Source organism: Vidua macroura, chromosome 1 (genome assembly GCF_024509145.1).
Source record: "Vidua macroura isolate BioBank_ID:100142 chromosome 1, ASM2450914v1, whole genome shotgun sequence".
NCBI classification, from domain to species: Eukaryota; Metazoa; Chordata; class Aves; order Passeriformes; family Viduidae; genus Vidua; species Vidua macroura.
This window is the reverse complement of record NC_071571.1, coordinates 21,916,825-21,936,682: the sequence shown is the minus strand read 5'-3', so window position 1 is coordinate 21,936,682 and position 19,858 is coordinate 21,916,825. Positions and strand designations below refer to the sequence as shown.

General features: G+C 40.7%; 1 protein-coding gene across 1 annotated transcript in view; it reads right to left on the bottom strand.

The window, feature by feature from the left end:
• The window catches only part of ZNF804B (zinc finger protein 804B), a 225,926-nt gene extending 209,693 nt beyond the window's left edge, over window positions 1-16,233 (bottom strand). Inside the window, exon 1 of the mRNA XM_053986387.1 lies at window positions 15,877-16,233. Within this exon, the coding sequence (XP_053842362.1) occupies window positions 15,877-16,233 (357 nt within the window). The remainder of the gene's footprint in view (window positions 1-15,876) is intronic.
• Window positions 16,234-19,858: the final 3,625 nt, after the last annotated feature.

The following is a 19,858-nucleotide window of genomic DNA, read 5'->3' as shown; positions in this document are numbered from 1 at the left end:
TAAGCTTGTTCAGTTTTCAAAAATGACAAAATATTAGCAAAGGCACAGCAGTCTTTAAAAGCACTGCTATGGATAATGTTTGGTGTGCTAACAATGCCAACTGCCAAAACACACACTCTTTAATAGCCCAACTATCCAGAGTAAAAACTCACATCACTGACAATATCTTGCATATTCCCAACTTTTCCATGTTTTAAATCCAGTACCTTCCAATAACCTCACATTTACATGCATGCAAATCTGTGAAATCAACTTGTATTAAGTTTTATACATTTCTAAATTTAAAAAGACACAGTTCTGCTGTTGATTCTGAACATTGGATTACAGCTTCTAACCTTTCTGTAGGAGAAATCTAATTATACATCAGATCACATTCAAAACACAAGCCCCATTTAGCTTCCTTTAAAGGCATTTCAGCCTTAATATCTCAGCCCAAAAGATCATTTAAAATTAACTCAGCTATACAACCACTTATGTTAACCTTGTTTGCTGTTAAGCCAAACCTGATAGAAACTCAGTAATCCCCAATTACCACTTTCTAACACAGATAATATAATGACCCGAAAGTAATCTGACTGAATTTGTTTCAGAACATAATTATAGGATTGCAAATGTATTTTTTCTCCATGAAAATAAAAAACGCTGTGACAAATTTTGTATTGTGTTCTTTATGGAGGAACTTGAAGCATTCCTCATTTGCCATTGTTTTTTTGTTAATATGCTATGCCTATATTTATTTAATAACATGGGGTTTTATACAACTAGAAAAAAAATCAAGACCTTTATGTGCCAATCATAAACCAAAAAAAACACCAAGAAATCTTCTCAACTTCAACATATGCAGGATCAAGCCCTGATCTGACAATATCCATCACTCTGTGTATATAACACAAAATTAATTTGATATTTTTAAGTTTTTACTTGTGATTGTATTTACTCTTAAATCCCCTTGGGAACATAAAATGTTCACAGAATGAGTAAGATGTGCCATTGCATATGGCAGAGTAATTGCATGGGAGCCAGGATTCTCTATAAACATTTTTTTCAAGAGATTTTTGCTGAAAATCGTGAAAGTCAAACTCAGTAAAACTCCTTGAAAGAGCTCAGAGAAGCACAGATTCACTCCTGTAGAGGTTACAGGGTAAATAATGTACCTTTCTGACCCCTTGCTGTGTAAAATGCCAGCCCTCAGTGCAGGGATGAAGCAGCGACCTGCTGCTGTGTCTTGTCCCCAGCCTGCTGTCAGCACTTGAGCACCCGTGACACTTTGCCAATATTAACAAATGGCTCAGACATAAATTATTGCACATGCCTGCCTAAAAACCACACTTCCTAGGGACATACCTGCCATGAAAAGGTGTGGTCCCGCAACTAGAAAAGATATTGATTCATTCCCTCCTTTAGTCAAAACCATTCTCAGCACCATACCTGAAGAGGCGAACTCTTCTTTTTCCCCTGACAAAAGCTGCATTTTTTCAACATGTAGTTTGTGATAAACACACTCACAGTGACAAAAAAAGCAACAGTTTATAGTTTACACACACTAATAAAAACACTGGAAATACAGTCATGCAGGGAAGGCAGTTCACCCATCTGGATACTAAAACCAGCCCTACTTCCATCACATTGCCTGTAACATATACATACACACAAAGTACACATAAATTAACTAAAATCCTATATAATCTATATCTGTGTTTCAGTTGCTTTAGGAGTGGGATTAAACCAGTGCCAGAAGGCTAAATTTCACAGTGAAAGAGCTGACTTGATTTCCAGCTGCAGTTGTGGACTAACTCATTAACCAGCTACAGGGAGAGCAAAAATATCCTCATTCAAAATTGCTAAAATTCTGCTTTTGGAAGCTTTTACTTCTTTGTGTCAATTATTTTAGATCTGCTATCATGTTGCAGACCTTTGGCCATGGATGAATACCTTTTCTCCAGCTTGCTAGTATTATGAAAACTAAACCAATGGGGAAAAAAAAGTATGTTACCTCTTATTTTGCTTCCCTTTTTTTTTTTTTTGCCTTTCACCTGTCCAAGGCAGTTCTTCATATCACCCCTGGCTGCTGAACCATGATGAACTCCAAGTGTATCTCTGGCAGGAGGAGCAACCGAGCCCTTCACCATTCCATCCTCATTATTCTCACACTGGTTTCCTCCTGAACTTTTGGACAAAGAGCACTGCCTTGTTGGTACCACAGTGCTCATGTGTAACTCTGCTAGAAGATGTACCAAGAGATGGGCCAGCAGAAAATCATCATATAAATCTACCCAGTTGGAGAAACTGAAACAGTCTTCAAAGCCCTTTGGCATACCCACAGATGTCATTTTTCCTGGACTTAGAATCACAATGGAAATATTTACCACCTTCAGGTAGTAGACCAAGGCAACTAGATCTCTCACTGGCTGATTGGTGCCATCAATAACATGACAGCAATAAGACCTCCCAGAGGTGAATCCCTTTTGTCCAGTAAAGCATCAACCTCAAAAGCTTCCCAGCACCCAGTGACCTGCAATCACACAGATTCCCAAAGATTCCCTCCTGTGCACTCACCTGCAGGACTGAATCAGCACAGTGACTCTCTAGTGCTGTGAAGAAACACATCTTATGTGGAAATAAATGCCAGCCCTCCTGTTTTATCAGAGGACAGGATCCCTCTGAAGCCATTAAAGGTCAGGATTCCTCCTCAAACAGCCTTACAGGTAATGACTGTTGGCAAGCTTCTGGTACATATTATCTTAGAGGAAATTAACAGCATTGCAACACTGTAATTAAAGGAAAATAAACAAACAGCAACCCCTAACAGGGCAGCTAAACATACAAATTCAGAAAATCCATTTTATATTAATAAAGGATAATGCAGTAGATTTCAAATGAAACCTGAAAATGACACTTGTCATTCATAAGAAACTAATCACTTCACTAGGCCAACAGCTGAGCTTAACTGGTTAACTAGCCTAGTCACTTACTCAGACACAAAAATTGTAACAGCAGAGAACTGGATATTAGTTTAATATTAAGGTATTAAGATAATACTAGATTAGGATTAATATTAGCTAATATTGAGATATAAAGTCTGATCACTAATTCACGTATCACAGATACACTGCTGTACATTTGTAATCCAGCAAAAGTTGCAACTGATTTCTGAGGAGCTTTTTTTCTTCTGGAAAGATAAAAAGTGATTTTTTTGTGTGTATTTTACTAAGATCTGGTTTATTTCAACCAGAAATCTGGATCCTAAAATTAAGTGGCCCCAATGTTACTATGATGAGCCTCTAAAATATCTAGTATAACACTATCCCACAGTGAATAACTCATAATTGTCCTTCTTAATGAACACCTACCTGCTATGAGGCTAAGGAATGTGGCAGCAAGTTCTGAGTCAAACTGTGTGTGTTATCTCAGGGAGGTGTGCAAATCAAAGATGTGCTCCCTAAAGAAAAATATGTTAACTGCTTGAATATCTTTGCTATAGCAGTATGGTTTGTATTTAACCAGCATTTGTGTTTCAGTAATACAGAAAAGAGAGCCATTTTATAGAGTCCAGCAAAAATATACAAGGTTTTATATTTGGAGCACAGTTGAATTTTCCTTCTAATTGAAATTCTGTGACTGAATCACAGTGATACTTCCACCCTGGAGGTCCTAGCAACTAGTATTCACTAACTTTAGCCACATTACTTGCTAAACAAAATCTAAATAAAATCTGAGGACCAAATCCTTCTGGCATAAAACAGCCTTAGAAAATGCAATCAATTTAACAGATTGATTTACGCAAGCTAAAATTCTACCCTGAACAGCCGCTGTGCATGTCTGCTTCCTGCAAATTTTAAAAATTCTTGCAGAAACTACAGAAGGTACTCCAAGAAGCTCATTATGATTCACCAATAGTTTCTCATCTGCTCTTTGTCTTTGAAGTTTGCTGTTTGAATGGTAAAGCTGAACTTTCGCTCCTCCAGTCAGCATATGCGTTATCACATTTATTGGTAATCCTCCTGTCAGGAGCACGACACAGATTTGTAATGGGATTTGTGAGGAAATCCACCCACTTCATCTGATCCAACCACCAGACTGCTGTCAGGAGATCCAGCCACTACCCTTCAATCTTCAGAAGTCCCAACACCAATACTGTCCTATTTTTGGCAGAGCTTGATGGAGCTGGAACCCAAGCTGCACTTATTCTGGTAACTGAACAGGGCCCAGACATAGGCTCAAGCACTAGTGGTGCCATCAATTCTGTTTTTTTCCAAAATGCTTCCCAATACAATTTTGACTTATGACACCCACCATTCTCTCAATGCAGTTACAGTTTTGGGAACAACAATGTCCGAGAGGTTTGCCCTGCAGGTGGTTTGCAGTTCCATACATGGGTAGGATTTCAAAGCCAGATAAAAAAAGGAGGCTTTTACTTGTCACCGAGCAGCTCATCAGTGCTGTTAAACTCTCCTGGAACTGAAACTGCAGAGATGTTAATGTTTCTGTCCTATCCTCATTCCCAAACTCTCTCCAAGAAATGTTTGGGGCGGTGCTACTTGTTGAAGAGCACAAACATACTGGAAACAACACTCACAATTTCATTGTTTAGCTGATTAAGCTCCAATGCCTGGCACAGTCCCTGGTCTTGTTTACTAATGCATACACACTGCCTTTGAGGATCTGAGCCTCAGTGCTTTCTGTAGCAAACTCATTTACTTTGCAATTAACCTCCCTGTTCACATTTACTGTCCCCCTTCCGCTCCTCTCACCAGTCACTTCTGAAAACCAAATTCTCTCCATGCCTGCCAGCTGTAATGCCTACAAGTCTTTGTCCACTGTCCTTCAGAGCAGAGGCAAGGATTCACATTTTTGTTGTTAGTTCTCCTCACTGTGAAGTAGTGTACAATTGCAGTACTAAATCACTGTATTTGAGGGCTCGTTCTTAATATGCAGATCTTATCAAAATATATTAGTACCATCAAGTAGAAAATTGACACCTTTATGTTTCTTCAGATACCACATACCTTTTTTAACTCTGTGAGAGACTTGAACTCTACAATTTATCCTACAGTATGCTGTAATCAGAAGCATCAATCTTTTTAAGGCTTTCTAATGCCTAATGCCTGCAGTCACCATCCTTATTAGCCAGAGGTTAGAAGAATAAACATAGAGAAGTACCTTACAATGATAAAAAGGAACAATTTCTTTTGAATCATAGAACTTGAGCAGGCATGCCTTTTTCTGTAGGAAGAGGCTCAGAAGTCTTTGAGTATTTAAAACACTTCAGCATAAGGTGCTACAATTACTTAATCAGTTATTACTCTTAAAAGACCATCAGGAAGCTCATTAGGATTTCTATAATGGCTCCCAGGCAAGCAGAAGGTCAAGATCTGAACTTTACTTGAGCAGACATAGGAAGAAAGGCTGTCAGTGATTCATCAATTCATGGTGATCTCACATGCTGATTATTTTGCTATGCTTGGTAGAATGGTTTGGGATAGTTTGGGGTTGCTGAGTTTGGGATTTTTTTTATTTTTTTTATTTTTTTAATGAAGGTTATTGTACTGCCTGGTAAAATAATAAATCACAGTAGTTAAAATATTTTTTAAATTTCATATTTCAAGAACTTTTTAAATCATAATTTTGTTCTTCAAACAGTGCTAGTCAGAACATTAGGAAAAAATATTACTAGAAGACGTGTTTTGGAAATGTTTGGGATAAGGAACAGTATTTCAGTGGAGGAAAACTGAAGTTTTCCTTATTACTGAAGTTTATAGATGAACTCCAGATTTAAAAGGAAAGGCCTTGAAAACTGTTTTCTACTGGAATATTTCTAAGTGTACATAATCAGTAATCCTCATTTGCTATAGCTTAAAGAGCAAGTCTTCAAGAATACACGATGGAGACAAACATTTTTGCTGTAGATTTTAAGCACATTTTTCTGCCTTTGGTTTTGACTATGAAGATTATGCAAGCTCTGTTAAGTCATTCTGTAAACTTCTTTAAATCCCTTTCAAGGAAAGGAATTTTCTAACCTCTTCCAACTTGCTATTAATAATGGTCTTTACTGATGAAAGCTGTCATATATGCAAATCAACATAAATATTTAAAGGCTGATTCCGCAACCCATAGATATCAAATTCAATCACCTGCAACTTCAGTGATTCTGTAAGGTGAAGAAATAACAATATAAACAGCAGATAGCTGTCAAGAGAAAAAAAGAACCCAATGAATTTATTTTCTCTATTATCCTGTCCCCATTAAAAGCAATAACATGGCATATGGATACAACCCTCTATTTCAGGTCATCATATCTTCTTTATATAATAAAAAGCCCGGTGCACAGATTTATTAATGCAGCCAAAGTGAAAGGCGTACCTTTATCCACCAAGTGTTATCATTTTCAAATAAGACATGTCCTCTAGGGAATAAATTTGAAGGCCATTTTTTGTTTATTTTTCAGGAAGAGTTTACTTTTGAGATAAATAACCACAATATTGGGTCTGTATTTTTTAAGTTTAACTTATAAAAGATGCTTATTATAATGCTAAGCAATAAAACATGTCTATTGTGCAGTATATATACACAATAAGAATCTCCTGTTGCACATGGTATAGAATACACTGGTTATAAATAGGTCTTCAGCAGAAGATGAACAAAGTGTAAAATCAGTAAGTTTACATATTCAATACTTATTTCAATGTAATTTTTGGTTTATAGGATATGAATACATCTGCATCAAAGAACACAAATCTGTGATTTTTCTGTTATTAGTCATCACAAAAATTTATCACTCACTCCCAGAAAAAGAACTTTTTAAAAGTGATGTTTATTTGTGAATAAACAGTGTCTCCAACATTGTTCCTTATATTGCCTCTTTTCTGTATTTAATAGCCAAGGATGTATTTATCATTCAAATGAAAATTGAAATATTTTTATGTAGTACCAACCTGATTTTTCTTCATTTGTCTGACTAAACTATTTTTTCATACGGGTTTTGCTATCTTCTCTTTAAAGTGAAGTAAGTGTATATTGAAACATTACAGAAGGGAAAAAATGCCAGTGTCCATCCTGTAGATGTATGCAACAAAGCAGCCTTGGACTTCTATACAGGAAGAGCAGTAGCATGGCTTTGTAAGGACAGCAGTTAAGCATTCAGGCAGCTTGGAGAAGCTGCGTATGTATTCAGTGACATTTATGGGATGTTTATTTATTATTTGGTACACACAAACTACTTGCATGCACATCACCTTGTGAGATTGTTTCCTACCAGGACCTACACGATTACGTTTTTTAGTTTCTTTTCCTGAACTAGTCCTCAATAGCTGTGTGACAGTTTCTGATCTGTGTCCATCAGATTAGGCAGCCACTCCCCGTATCGAGATACCTCTATGCCTCAGCTGCTGTTTGCCACAGACCTGTGGCCATGTGGGTTGTGGGAATCCTGGATATCATGTTCCTACACCGTAATCCCTCCCAGCACAGAGGAGCCATCAGAGCAGCAGCTGGAAGTAAGCAGAGCCTTTCCCGACCACTCACTTTAGCCAGCATTTAGACCACAACATTCACCAAGCAATCCTGCAGAGTCTACCTGCAGTGCATCACCATAAGCTTCTTGCAAAGACAAGGGCCCAAGGGCAGGCTCAATACATCAAGATCATAACTCAGTTTTTCAGTGTCTAACAAAGGGTGGCATAAATACACACATTCTGCTTCTTCTTAGATCTCCCAATAAAATCCGTGGTCAGAGCTTACACGCGTCACAGAAGTCATACTTAAAGTTAAAAATGTAATGATTAGCACATAAAAATGAAGATTGGTTTAGATGAATTGGTTATTTCTGGAACCCACAAAAGCTAATAAAATTAGAGCTATCAATATCTGAATATGAAAACTTTTCTTTGAAAAAAATATTCAGAACACCTTAATAATGATAAGAATTTGCATTTCTAGCAGACCCTCTGATCATAGTATTCATACAGATTTCATTTATAATTTTAACCCCAAAAATATAATCTAGCAAATATTTTGCTATCAAAGGGTGTATTTTAGGGAACTCTCTTCTTACACTTTCTAATCTAGTTTCCCAAGCCTTCCTCACATGTCGCAGTCTAAGCTGGAAATGAGGGCTGCAGATTTACAGCTGATTACAACTGAGAATGTTCTCAAAGACACCAAATACAGCTCTCCAGTTCAGTCTGAGCAGAATATTGATAGAATATATCTGTTGACACAAAAGCACTAAATCTTTTTTAGAATGTTTTCCAAGGAAAACATCAATTGAAAAATTGATATCAACTAGAATTGATTAATGTATGAATTGTTTCAGAACTGCATGCAATCTCCCAGTAATAGTTTTATTTCTTTACTTGAACCAGCTTGCCAATTATCATTATGCATAACTATGAAACTGGGACAAAATTTTGATGATGTTTACATTTTATCTAGTATGCACATAAATTTAGTCTAGTATTAAAAAAAAAAAGCATAAAGAAAAAAATGTCCTTAAAGTGCCTTTTAACTGGGCACAGAACAATACATTCTGCACAGTGAAGAGCATCTTCAGGTATGTGTACCTACCCCATGACTAATCTTGATACTTGAGCCCTGCAGTTGATTGTACAAGACAAGCAGTGATGTGTGCCCACACAAAATACAGAAATCCAGGACTGAACTTTAGATATCTGGCTCTAATATTGCCATATCACCTGTGCAGATTATCAACATAAATCAAATCATTTTAGTACTCTTCATTCAGAGTTTGGAAGGTTCAAAGGCTAAGAGCAAAGCAGGTTGAAATCTTCAAAATACAGTGCTCAAAACTGTCAGTGTGGATGCTGAAAAGTTTTAAAGAATCTTCTTATTGCTATTCAGATATGTTTATAGGCATAGACTGCTGAATGCACATAGATTACAAAATGGCTAATTCTCCAGTGAACACTGCTTAATTCTTGGGAGGGTCAAACTGGATTTTAATGGTACAGGATGTTACATTGGGAACTCTGGTTCCTTCAGGTGCATGCATGCATCTGTACTTCTTTTTAACATTAACTTGATATTATAATAAATTTAATTTGATATTTTATGTAAGTTGTTCCTAATCCATTTTTTTACCATGGTAGGTGTACAAAACTTAGATAGTAAGATCCTAACTCTTGAGCTCTAAAAGAGGGTCTACAGCTTCTGCTCTGTTTTGTAACAAATGCAATACACTGTTTTTCATGGATAGACACATAAAGCAGTAAAACTAGACTTCTCACAGTGTAGAACATTGACATTTTAAAATAAAAGTACTGCAGCAGGCAGATGAAAACATTTTGAATGTCTATATTTTTCCACAGAAAAGTCAACATTTTCCCTAGGACAAATGAGTAAAATTACATTTGCAGGTAATGATTGAGTCTTCTAAAGGGATCAGTTGTGTCATAACAGAAAGACTTATAAAAGGTTCTTCATGCTAAATGGAAAAAAAAAACAAACCCAAAACCAAACCAAACCAAACAACAAAAAACCCCAACCCAACCCAAACCAAACAAACGCACACAACCAAATCAAACAAACAAAACAAACAAAAACCAACAACAAAAAAAGTGCAAAAAAAACCCACCAAGAAAAAAAAAACAAACCAAAAAAAAAAAACTCCAAACTAAAAAGCCCCAAGCCTTGCAGCCAAAGGCTATACAGTCCACTAGAAAAACTGAAGTAGGGAAAAACACCTACATTCTGGCGAGCCTTTAAAAGCTTTCTTTTCCTTCTCCATTTAGGTACTTTTTACAGGGGACTTTTGCAAAGCGTTGGTAGGGAATAAGTAGATTCAGATGATGAATTTTTTTTTTTTTTTTTGGAACACAGTTTTCTTTTCAAGGAATCTAATCTCACATGCAAGCATTTGCATAAATGAAGTTGCTCAGTTTATTATTGACCACATTGTAAAGTGGTCAAAACAAAGCATTCATTTAGACAGAGGAAGGAATGGGAGCATCCTCCCCAGCAAACCCAAGCAAGTGCATACCATGGACAGCACACATGGGCAAGAGTCCAGAAAACGGGGCTGAACAGGCAGAGAAACAGCCTTTAAAGCTTAGAGCCTGGGTAACAGCTCAAACCACCATCCAAGGGAGCACCTGTTTCACAATCACCAGGTCTCTACATTCATTTTCAAATTTGTACACAGCTCGGAATTAAAAAAAAAAAAAAAAAAAAGAAAACCCACTAAACTGCTATACTCTGGGTGAGTAAAATACATGTGAACTGAAAGTGAGTACGTAAATGAATGTAGTGGCAATAATTCTGGAACTAATGGACAAACAAGCATTGTCAAATGCAAAATAACAGAGAAATTGATCTGGGTTTACGAACTCAATTGAGGGACCAATAAAAATATTAGACTACTGGAGAGGTGCTGTCAGACATAAAGCACCTGTTTAACATTATTGCTAATTGTGGATGAAGGAAATGGCCCCAGAAGAAATTGGTTGAAGATTATTAAATTTAATTGCAATGCTATATACAAATTGCTACCCACTCACTGAATTAGAATTAAAATTGCTCAGAAGTGATAAGATTCCACAAAACCAGGTTTAATACAAGGCATGAGCAGCAAGGCTACATGTGGCAAAAAGCACATTCCCTTTTTTGAAAGTTCTTTCTGCCTCTCACATGTTGCAGAACTACACAAAAAGCACCATAATAGGAACCATGAAATCAGGAAATAAGGTCACTGTAAGGTGGAGTGTGGGCTGCAGGAATGCTCATATCCTCCAGCACAGTGGAGGCAGGAGGGCTGGTAGGAAACACACTCAGCCCACTCTAAGAGACAAAGTGCCAGGAATCAATGAGATCAGAAACAGTTAGCAGGAGTGCCTGCCCTTGGTTTGTGAAAGGCAGATACCTCTGTAAGCCAGCTCCAAGCCTTCAGAAGAGTGCACAGAATCCCCCCTGGCAGGCAGCCTATTTTGCTGGAGGCAGCTGCCAGAGACTTTTGGCACAGAAAAGTGAAAGTACAATTTTCCATCTTCTTTACGATTTCTCCCCTTTTTCCTTTCCACAAAATTTTTTTAGTGCAGTTGGGGTTTTTCTCCCCTTTCCTTCTGTAGGACTATTTATTAGACTTGCTGGTTTATTATCACCCCCTTTATACTCTATTTCCTAACTTAAATTTTACTTTTCATGTATTTTCCTTGTAACACTCCAGCATACCCTTCCTCTCTGCTTTCAGTGCTGTTGAGAGTGCAGTCACAGTGCTAAAGGATGACTTGCTTGCAGTCAGAAATGCACAAGCTTTTTGGTTTTCCAGTAATCACCCAGGTATATGGTGGCTCCTCCTTTAACCTGCTGTCACCTAAACCATATTTCACACGGTACGCATGCACCATGTCTAGCCTTTAAATTGCTTTCTGACAACTGTGCTTGGCACAGGTTTGCCACTGGTTGGTGGCAAACACAACACTGTCACTTTGTGGCAGACTTGGTTATGCCAGTGTTTCTAGCATTGCTCTCAGGCAGACGGAAACTGCTGCCCATGCCGTGTCCCTCCTGTTTTTTATTTACAGTCACTCAGTCCTCAGGCTCACTTAAGTTTTCAAAGTTTCCAAGTGCCTTGTGTTGTTGTCTGCTTCAGAGAGTGCCAAGGTGCTACTCAGTCCTGGTTATATTTGCTTTAGTGCTAAAACAGCTTGCTTATGGCTCAGTATCAACTAAACCATCATTATTTTCAAGTATCTGCAATGTACTTAATTAGAACTGCTGGAGCAGCCTCTGGACATGGGGTGAGAGCTGTGCTTTTTAAAGGTAACTCTGGGTAACAAAAAAGCCTTTCCTGCCCCCAACAACCCAAAGAACTCAGGCAAGCACAGAGTGCAATGGAGCAGCTGCTTGACAGCTTTATTTGAAAACAGCTTAGAGAAGTACATGAAAAATACTGCATTCAGCTGAAGCTGCAGGGAACAACGGAAGAAAAATAATTAGCCAAGTCAGAAATTGGCTAAGGCACTGGGTCTTCTGAGCCTTCTATTTCCTTCAAAATTCAAAGGGATCTTTAAATACTGAGTAGTAAACTAGACTTTGTTTATAGCTTATCTTAAAAAGCCACAGGAAGAACAGTGTACCCTAATAACATCCTTGGCTTAGAAATGATTCAGAAGCAAGGGGGCCATCTGCTGAATTCCCAGTACCATTTTCTGCTGCATCCTGGAAGTTTCATTAGAAGTTTTGCAGGCAAGTCCTTTTCAGTGCCAGCTTTGCCAGGCTTGTGAAGCATGGCAGAAAACCTCTGAGCAGGTTGGGCTGTAGGCCAGTATGACAGCATTATCTATCATGACTTCAAAAAGTAAAATCAGTACACTGATCAATGTAATCTATTCATGACTCAAAAATCCTGTAGGCAATATCATCACTCTGAAGTGTAAGTAATATCTCTGTATCATACTGAATTTCCTTAAACAGCAATTTTCAGAGACAGAAAATTGCTCATAATATGCTCCTGAATATAACTTTTCAGATAAAATATAAAAGTTTAAAGCACAGAATCAGCTGTGCTTTAAAATAAGCAGCTTCCTTCATTGGCTTACTGTCCATTATCCTTAGTAATGTTGGCATCATGTTCAAACTCAGCATTTCCTTCCCCATGTAACTCCATCAGACTCCACTGATAAAGGATTCACTGGTGACTGCTTCTAATTCCACTCTTTCTGAATTCATCACCACTAACTTCACAACAGTCATGGCTAGTCCCTTCTCCAGTATGTAAAAGTGGGCAAAGGTAAGGTAAAAATTGTAAAGGATTTTATGACAACATCACGACAAATTCATTACATACCCAAAGTGTGTTATCCTTGTAGTTCTACGTATCTTGTTCTTGTACAAACTGCTACAGCTAAAGGTCTCTCTGCATACCAGGAAGAAGGACCACATTGTTTCTGGTACAATAATAGCAAAGTATGCTAAATAAATACTACATAAACACCCAGACTGAAAAAATCCTTGTTCATAAAACCATGAAATTTGATGAAGGTATTTAAAATATTCACCACTGTTCTCATTTCTTAAAGCATAGCCTTAAGTCTACTGACATTTCATGGTCTGTTAATATAGAACACTTTAAATATAGAAAGGTACGTGTTATCCATTAAAGGCTAGGTAGTCTCATGCATAAGATCACTCATAGTGTACAAACAGAAGATTGTTTAATGGTACAAATGAGAAATCAAATCTTCAAGGCTGCTTCCAATTCAACGTTTTAAAAATGACTGCAAGACCTAACTTGTATCTTTCAAAGTTATTATCAGGAGGGATTAAATAAAAGCACACCACAGGGAATACAAATAAATGCCACTTGCCTAAGACTTCCTTCATAAGTATAAGAAGAGGTCCCAAGTTTAACTCAATAGTTGGAGAGTTTGTTTGCATTGTGTGGGGCATTTTTCATGTAAAAAACATAGTAAAAAACCAATTTTACTACCTCAGTCAATACTAAATCTCAATATGCATGACTCCCACATCCATAATGCAAAATGTATCCAGTGGTGTTTTTTGCTGTTCCCTGTTACCAACTTTATGCACATTGATAAGGAAGAAGGATATAGTCTGGAAAGTTAAAAAATTGTAGGCACATACAAATTACTCACTGCTTTCAGTGTTTAATTGCAAACTATTACCCTCTGTGCCAACTGAGTATCCTTTATTGATCTCCTAAAATCTGAACTTATGCATTAAAATATGAAAATAGCCTATTATAAACCAATAGTAAATTCAAAATATCAAACACATGAAAAATTACAGAGCTGCAATTACCCAGCATTAATAAAACTTAATCATGCACCTTTACCCCCATGAGCTGTCCAACACTCCCTCTCCAAAGGGCTTAGCCTATGACCTCAAAAGCCTCACTAGCTTCAAAGAGTTGCCACTAAAAAAGGCAAAAGAAAACAAAGATTTTTTTTTAAATAAATATATGTAGAGAAATAAAAAAATTCCCTTAAGAATTCAGAATGAAAGCTAAGGATTGCTAAAATTTAATTCTTTCTGTAGAAATGGCCCCAAAACATATAAAACAGCAACTCCTGGTAATACAGATTTAGGAAACAAGATGTTCTGTCTTAGTGAAAAGCAATACGAAGTGCCCTTGCTACTTTTTTCAAACTCTGGAAATCTCACATGAAAGAGCATTTCTATACAGTGAAAGAGACTTGAGATTAATTTTCAACTTCATAGCTTTTTCCCTTTTCCACTAAACCCTAGATGGTTGGCTTAAGACTAAGATGGTTCAATTTAAAACAAAATCCTTTAAAAAAAATACACCTTTAAAGAATAAGGAATATCAATTTTCATTGGTCTTCTTCTCTGTTACTTACATATTAACAAAAATTACTCCCACCTGGTAGCACAACTATGACTATTTGTTAGTGGAACTGTGTTTAAAATGATGATTTGTTAATGGAGTCAGACAAATTTATTTCATTAAGTATTTAGATGGAAAGGAGTGGTGTGCAAACTCACTAGGCAGTTAAAAAGGGAAAGAAATTGGAGAGTGAAGGATTTGGAACATAATATTCAGAGAGTAGTATTTTCCCAGGCTTCTGATACTACTTGAACATCAGTTGTTAAAGTTCTATTAAATCAGAAATATTTACAATCAAGCTTGTTCCCACTTTTTTCCTTTTGACCTAATTTTGAACAAAGATCTCAGTAAATGTTGCCTGCATTTCAAGGCATTCCACACATGAAAGTGCAAAGTGGATCAGCTCCATGGGTCAAAGAACACAAGCGCAGCTCAGCCAATGACCGATCGATGATACCTGTGGCGCAGTTGTGTTATATTGCACACGACAGACACAGCAGTACAAGGGAAGGACTTGCAGGTGCTCTATCACAGTGCTAGTGAACAACACAGAAGGGATTTTGGCAGCATAGTGAAATATTTGTCATTTTTCGTCACTGGAAGTCAAGAAAGAGGAAAGCAGACTTTAGTTCCCGTAAGGGATTTAGGGTGCAGGCGTGTTGCAGGGCACAACCTGGCATTGCCGAAGCCCAGGGAATCCCACCAGTGTGCTCAAGGTGTCCCTGGTACGCGTGCAAGGCCGGCTCGGCGGGTGGCAGGTCCGTACCCCTCCGTATGTCACACACTGACACCCGGCACGGTGACAGGGAAAGTTCGGTGGCGATTACGGAGGAGGTTACGATGACACAACCACGGCGGGGAGGCGGAGGAGAGGCGGCGGGGCATCGTCGCCTCCTGGGCACCCGCGCTCGGCGGCCTCCCCGGCCCCCGCTGCCCCCGGCAGCACAGGACTCCCGTTCGCCCCTACGAAACGCCTTTAGCGACTCACGGACACGGTCTAGGGTAGCTCGACGGGTCTGCAGTCTCCGCAGGACCGCCCCAAACTTCACGCGTGTTCTACCTAGATGTCGGTCTCGACAGGTAGTTCACAACGCGCCTCAGACAAACTCGCAAGTGCATTTTTTGGCAGACGAGTCCACAAGGACGACCGCTTCCCTCCTCCTCCGCGTAAAAACCTCGGACAAGGTACTAAACGCGACACCTGGAGCCGATACGGCGCCTTCCCCTCTACTAGCCTCCAACTTCTCACCAAAGCTTCAGAAATTAACCTCTCCCTGGGCACGAGCCCGAGCCGCGGTCCACGGATAACCCCAGCCGAAGCCGTAGCCCCCCCGCCCCACTACCGAGCGCCAGCACCGCCCCCAGCCCCGTCCCCGCGGCCACTCGCAGGCAGCCGCCGACGGAGAAACTTTTCTGAGCCGCCCGGCGAGGCAGCGCCCACGCCGGGGCCCCGCAGAGCGGGACCGAGCCGGAGCCCACGCCCCACGCCTCACGCCCCCCGCAGCCGCGCCGCGCCGGCCGCCCCCAGCGTGGGCATCCGCCCGCACCGCTCCTACCGTGCGGGGGGCAAGTGAGGGAGGGGGCGAGGAGGTGGCAGTTACCGGCGAGCGAGCGCCCTTCTTGCAGAGCGGTCCCCTGAAGACGCCTTTGATGCCGCGGTAGTGCCCGTTGCTGAGGTGCCGGGAGCTGATGACCAGGTAGCACGCCATGCGGGCCCCCCGGGCGGGCGGGCGCGGGGTGGGAGGGCAGCCCGGCTCCTCCGCGGCGGCGGTGCGAGCTCCGCCGGAGCAGAAGCCCGCATGAAGGAGCGGGCGGAACCGCAGCAGCGATCTCCCTGCTCCCGTCTCATCCAGCGCCCGGGTGAGCGCTGCCAGCAGCAGGATGCACTGAAGGCGGCGGCAGCCAGAGCACATCTGAGGGAGCGCGGAGGCCAGTCCGCATGCTGCTCCGCGGGTGGGAGACGGGCCGGGGAGAAGAAGGGCAGAGCGCAACTTGCACAGTCCACCGGTGCTACGGCCCTTCCTCCTCTCCCTCCTCCTCCTCCTCAGACCAGGCCACCCGCAGCCGACATCCGGAGGGGAGTTTCTCCGCGGCAGCTGGAGCGGCGGCTGCTCCCCATGGCTGTCCCCAGCGCCGGGCTGGGCGGTGGATGCAGCCGGCCGCAGCGCACAGTCCCCGCCACCCCACTCCTCCCGTACGGCCGCCGCAGTCGGCGCTGCGCCTCGCCTCACCTCCGCCGGCGGGGGGGGGGGGGGGGGGGGGGGCGGTGCGAGGGGGGCGGAGGAGGGGTAGGGCCGGGGCGGGGGCGGCGGCGGGTGGAAGGACATTGCCCCTCGCCGCCTCGGGGAGGGGAACACCGCCGGCAACCCCGGGCGGAGCGGCCGGGAAAGGGGGAAAGGCAGCGGAGTGCTCTGACCGCCCTCCTTCTCTTCGCCCAACTTTCCCGTCCCCGCCCGCCTCTGGCTGCGCTTCCACCTGTCCCCGGCATCCCTTCACCCTCCTTCCCCTCCGCTGTCCCGTGGGCTGTCCCGGGCAGGGGATGTGCACGCCACGGACACTCGGCGTCCGGGCGCGGTGCCGGGAAGCGCCGCTGCGCCGGCTGGGAGCCCGGGCTGGCCCCGGACTGCCGTGGGGCTGCGCGCAGCTGCCAGGCTGCCTGGACATCCCCCGGCTTGTGCCTGGGCTTGTCTCCATCATCCCCCCTGAAAGCGCGTGAATTTAGCTGCGTGGCGTCATTTACCACCTCAATGATTTACACAGAATCGCAGGTATGAAAATCTTCCCCAGTAAATAGCTGGGACAGGTTGTTCCTCTCCCCTTCTGCAAGACGGAGGTGCGAGGTACCTCGGACCCACTTATGCAGACTCAGTTTCTTCTCATCTGGTCACAAGTATCATGTCTGCTCTGCTGCTTGCTAAGTCGATAAAATAAATCAATATATCACACGGCCTTAGTAGTCACCTGCAGATCATTCATTTCTTCGAAGTAGATTGCTTTAAACTGTAGATAAGAATTGTTTCCGTTTTTTCACTTAATCTTCTAAAAGCATATGCTTTCAGTTATTTAATGAATGAAACTGATAAGCTACAATCATTCTAATTTTAGATTCTCAAGAGCTTTTTTCTGTGAACCTAATGAAAATAAAAGGTAAAACTCACACAATCCACCAAACTGGATCAAAGAAATCATGACAAATCAAATGTTTCTTGACTGTTTCTGTAACTTGGTGTTGCACACTCCTAGTATGCAGCATCGTATAGTGTTTCACATACCATATTAAGTTTTAATACATGTGTGTATATGTACGTATATATAAATCATCAAATATATTATTATGTATTTTATTAATAAATATATTAACAATGTAATAAAGAAAACATAATAATTCTGAATTTTGAATAACCAAAGGCTGAAGTAATGTATTAAGAACATCCATATGGTAATCATCATACAGTGTTTTGCAATGTAAAAACCTTTTAGATGAGGGTCAAATTAAGCTGGTAAAATTGAGGCGTAAAATAAATTAAAGGACTTGACTCTCTGCATTATGTGTGGTTGAGTTGTGGGACTCCTTGCCAAAGGGTGTTGTGGATCATAGATTAAACAGTCCCATGAATCAGTACAGATCAGGCTTTGAAGCCTGGTAGTAATACACTGCCTGTAAAAAACCTTTGGAGGATTTTTCTGAAGGAAGAAAATGCATTGTAAAGTGGAGTTTGAGAAATTGTGATACCATACTGATAAAAAAAAAGTAGTCCACTGTTAATTTGGTAGTGAAAAGGAGCTTTTATGATTTCCTCCTACAAGTCACAGAAGTCACAGCTATGTGAGTAACTTGAAATTTATTCTTGTTGGCATATATATTTTCAGTTCTTCCTGAAATAATTCCTCTGCAAGCCTGTTAAAGATAAAAGTATTATCTTCACTTTGAATTTTGGTCTGCAGCTTAACTTTCTGACTCTGCACTGAATATGTATCTGGAAGTAAAGACAAGCACCTTTTCTCTTTGGCAATGAAATGAACTTCCAAAAACTTTGCTTCTCTGTGATGCAGCTGTTGTTTCTCAGAATAGAAACAGAATGAAAATTTACATCTAATCTCAACAACTTGCATAGAGGTCTCCATTCCTTTTCTGTTGTGAAGAGACATGAAAAGTCCTTTGCTCCATGAGGCTGCTGATGCTCTGTTACAAGGTGATGGAGAGGATGCAGAGGACCCAAGCCATGTGCATAGGCTGGAGATGCATGATGGTGTGTGGCAGCCATGTGGTCAGACTGGCCATGTCACCTGCAGAGGAGGTTCAACACAAGCTGAAATGGTGCAAGTGCTTTGCTGTAGATTCAAAGGACACTACTTTCCTCTTTAAACTACACTACTTTCCTCTTTAAACTTACAGAGTCTTCCCCAGCTCATTTACTAGTATTGTGTGAAACAGAATTTATTTTCCCCCGAGTAGGCTGCACAGTATTCATTTTATCCTGCTGAGGAGGATGATGTGCTCAATTGACCCTGCTGTGAAAAGTAGAAGTCATTTTGGGCTCCCTTCACTTTGCAAACTCAGGGGAATAGTTACTATGACCACCAATCTAATTTATAAATAATCTGTAGGACACAAGCCTGAGAAAATAAGATTAAGTGTTGTCAAATTGAATGGTTAGTTATTAATTATATCACTCCCCGAACATTCCCCAAAGTCTCTGGAGACGCAGCACCTTCTTGTCTTTCATCACAGTTCATGTAGAAATATGAGCCTTAACTATTAGTACTTTCATCTGGGTCCAATCCTTCAATACCTCTAGATCTCATAAAGTAATTTTCAGCTGAGCACAGTGGATGTAAAATACGACCTTTCAGAACATTATGCTTTCTTTGCAGAAGTGTTAGTGACTTTTCAAGATGCAAGGAAGTAAGAGAAGCAGGCCAGCTGTCACTAATAGATGATGATTAGAATAATGAAAAGTTCTCCATTCATTCATCCTCTCAGTTTACAAACTTTTTTTATTATTAATAAAGATTACTTAACATTTACTGTGCCCTCCCCAAAAACTCTGTAAGCATTTCCTAAATTATTCTTTCTAGAGATTGTCCTTATTGCACAATGCAGTGTCTAAATTAAATATCCAGCCTAGATATGAGGATGCTAGTTTTGATAGAAATATTCTCTGACCATCAGAATTATATTAATGCAGTCATATTAATTTTAATGGTTGAGTTAATTCATATGTTTCTTTGCAGCATTAGACAGTACTGTATAGACATACCCATAGAACTTTGTCTGCTTTGTGAATTTTATTTTAATTGTAATTCAAGTGTTGCTCCTGATCTGAGTTCCACCTGCGCACAAAGTCCATTATAATGATATTCTCTGCTGTTTAGATAAAAACTACAGTTAGCATGATTTGCCAGCTTACTAAACTAAGCATCCCTCAGTGTGGGTACAGACTAGATCTGCTTAAGGGCCTGAGTTCTAAAATGTTTTCCACAATCCCTTTGCTGTGCCTAGAAAGAACAAAGACAACCTTCCCCATGCCTCCAGAT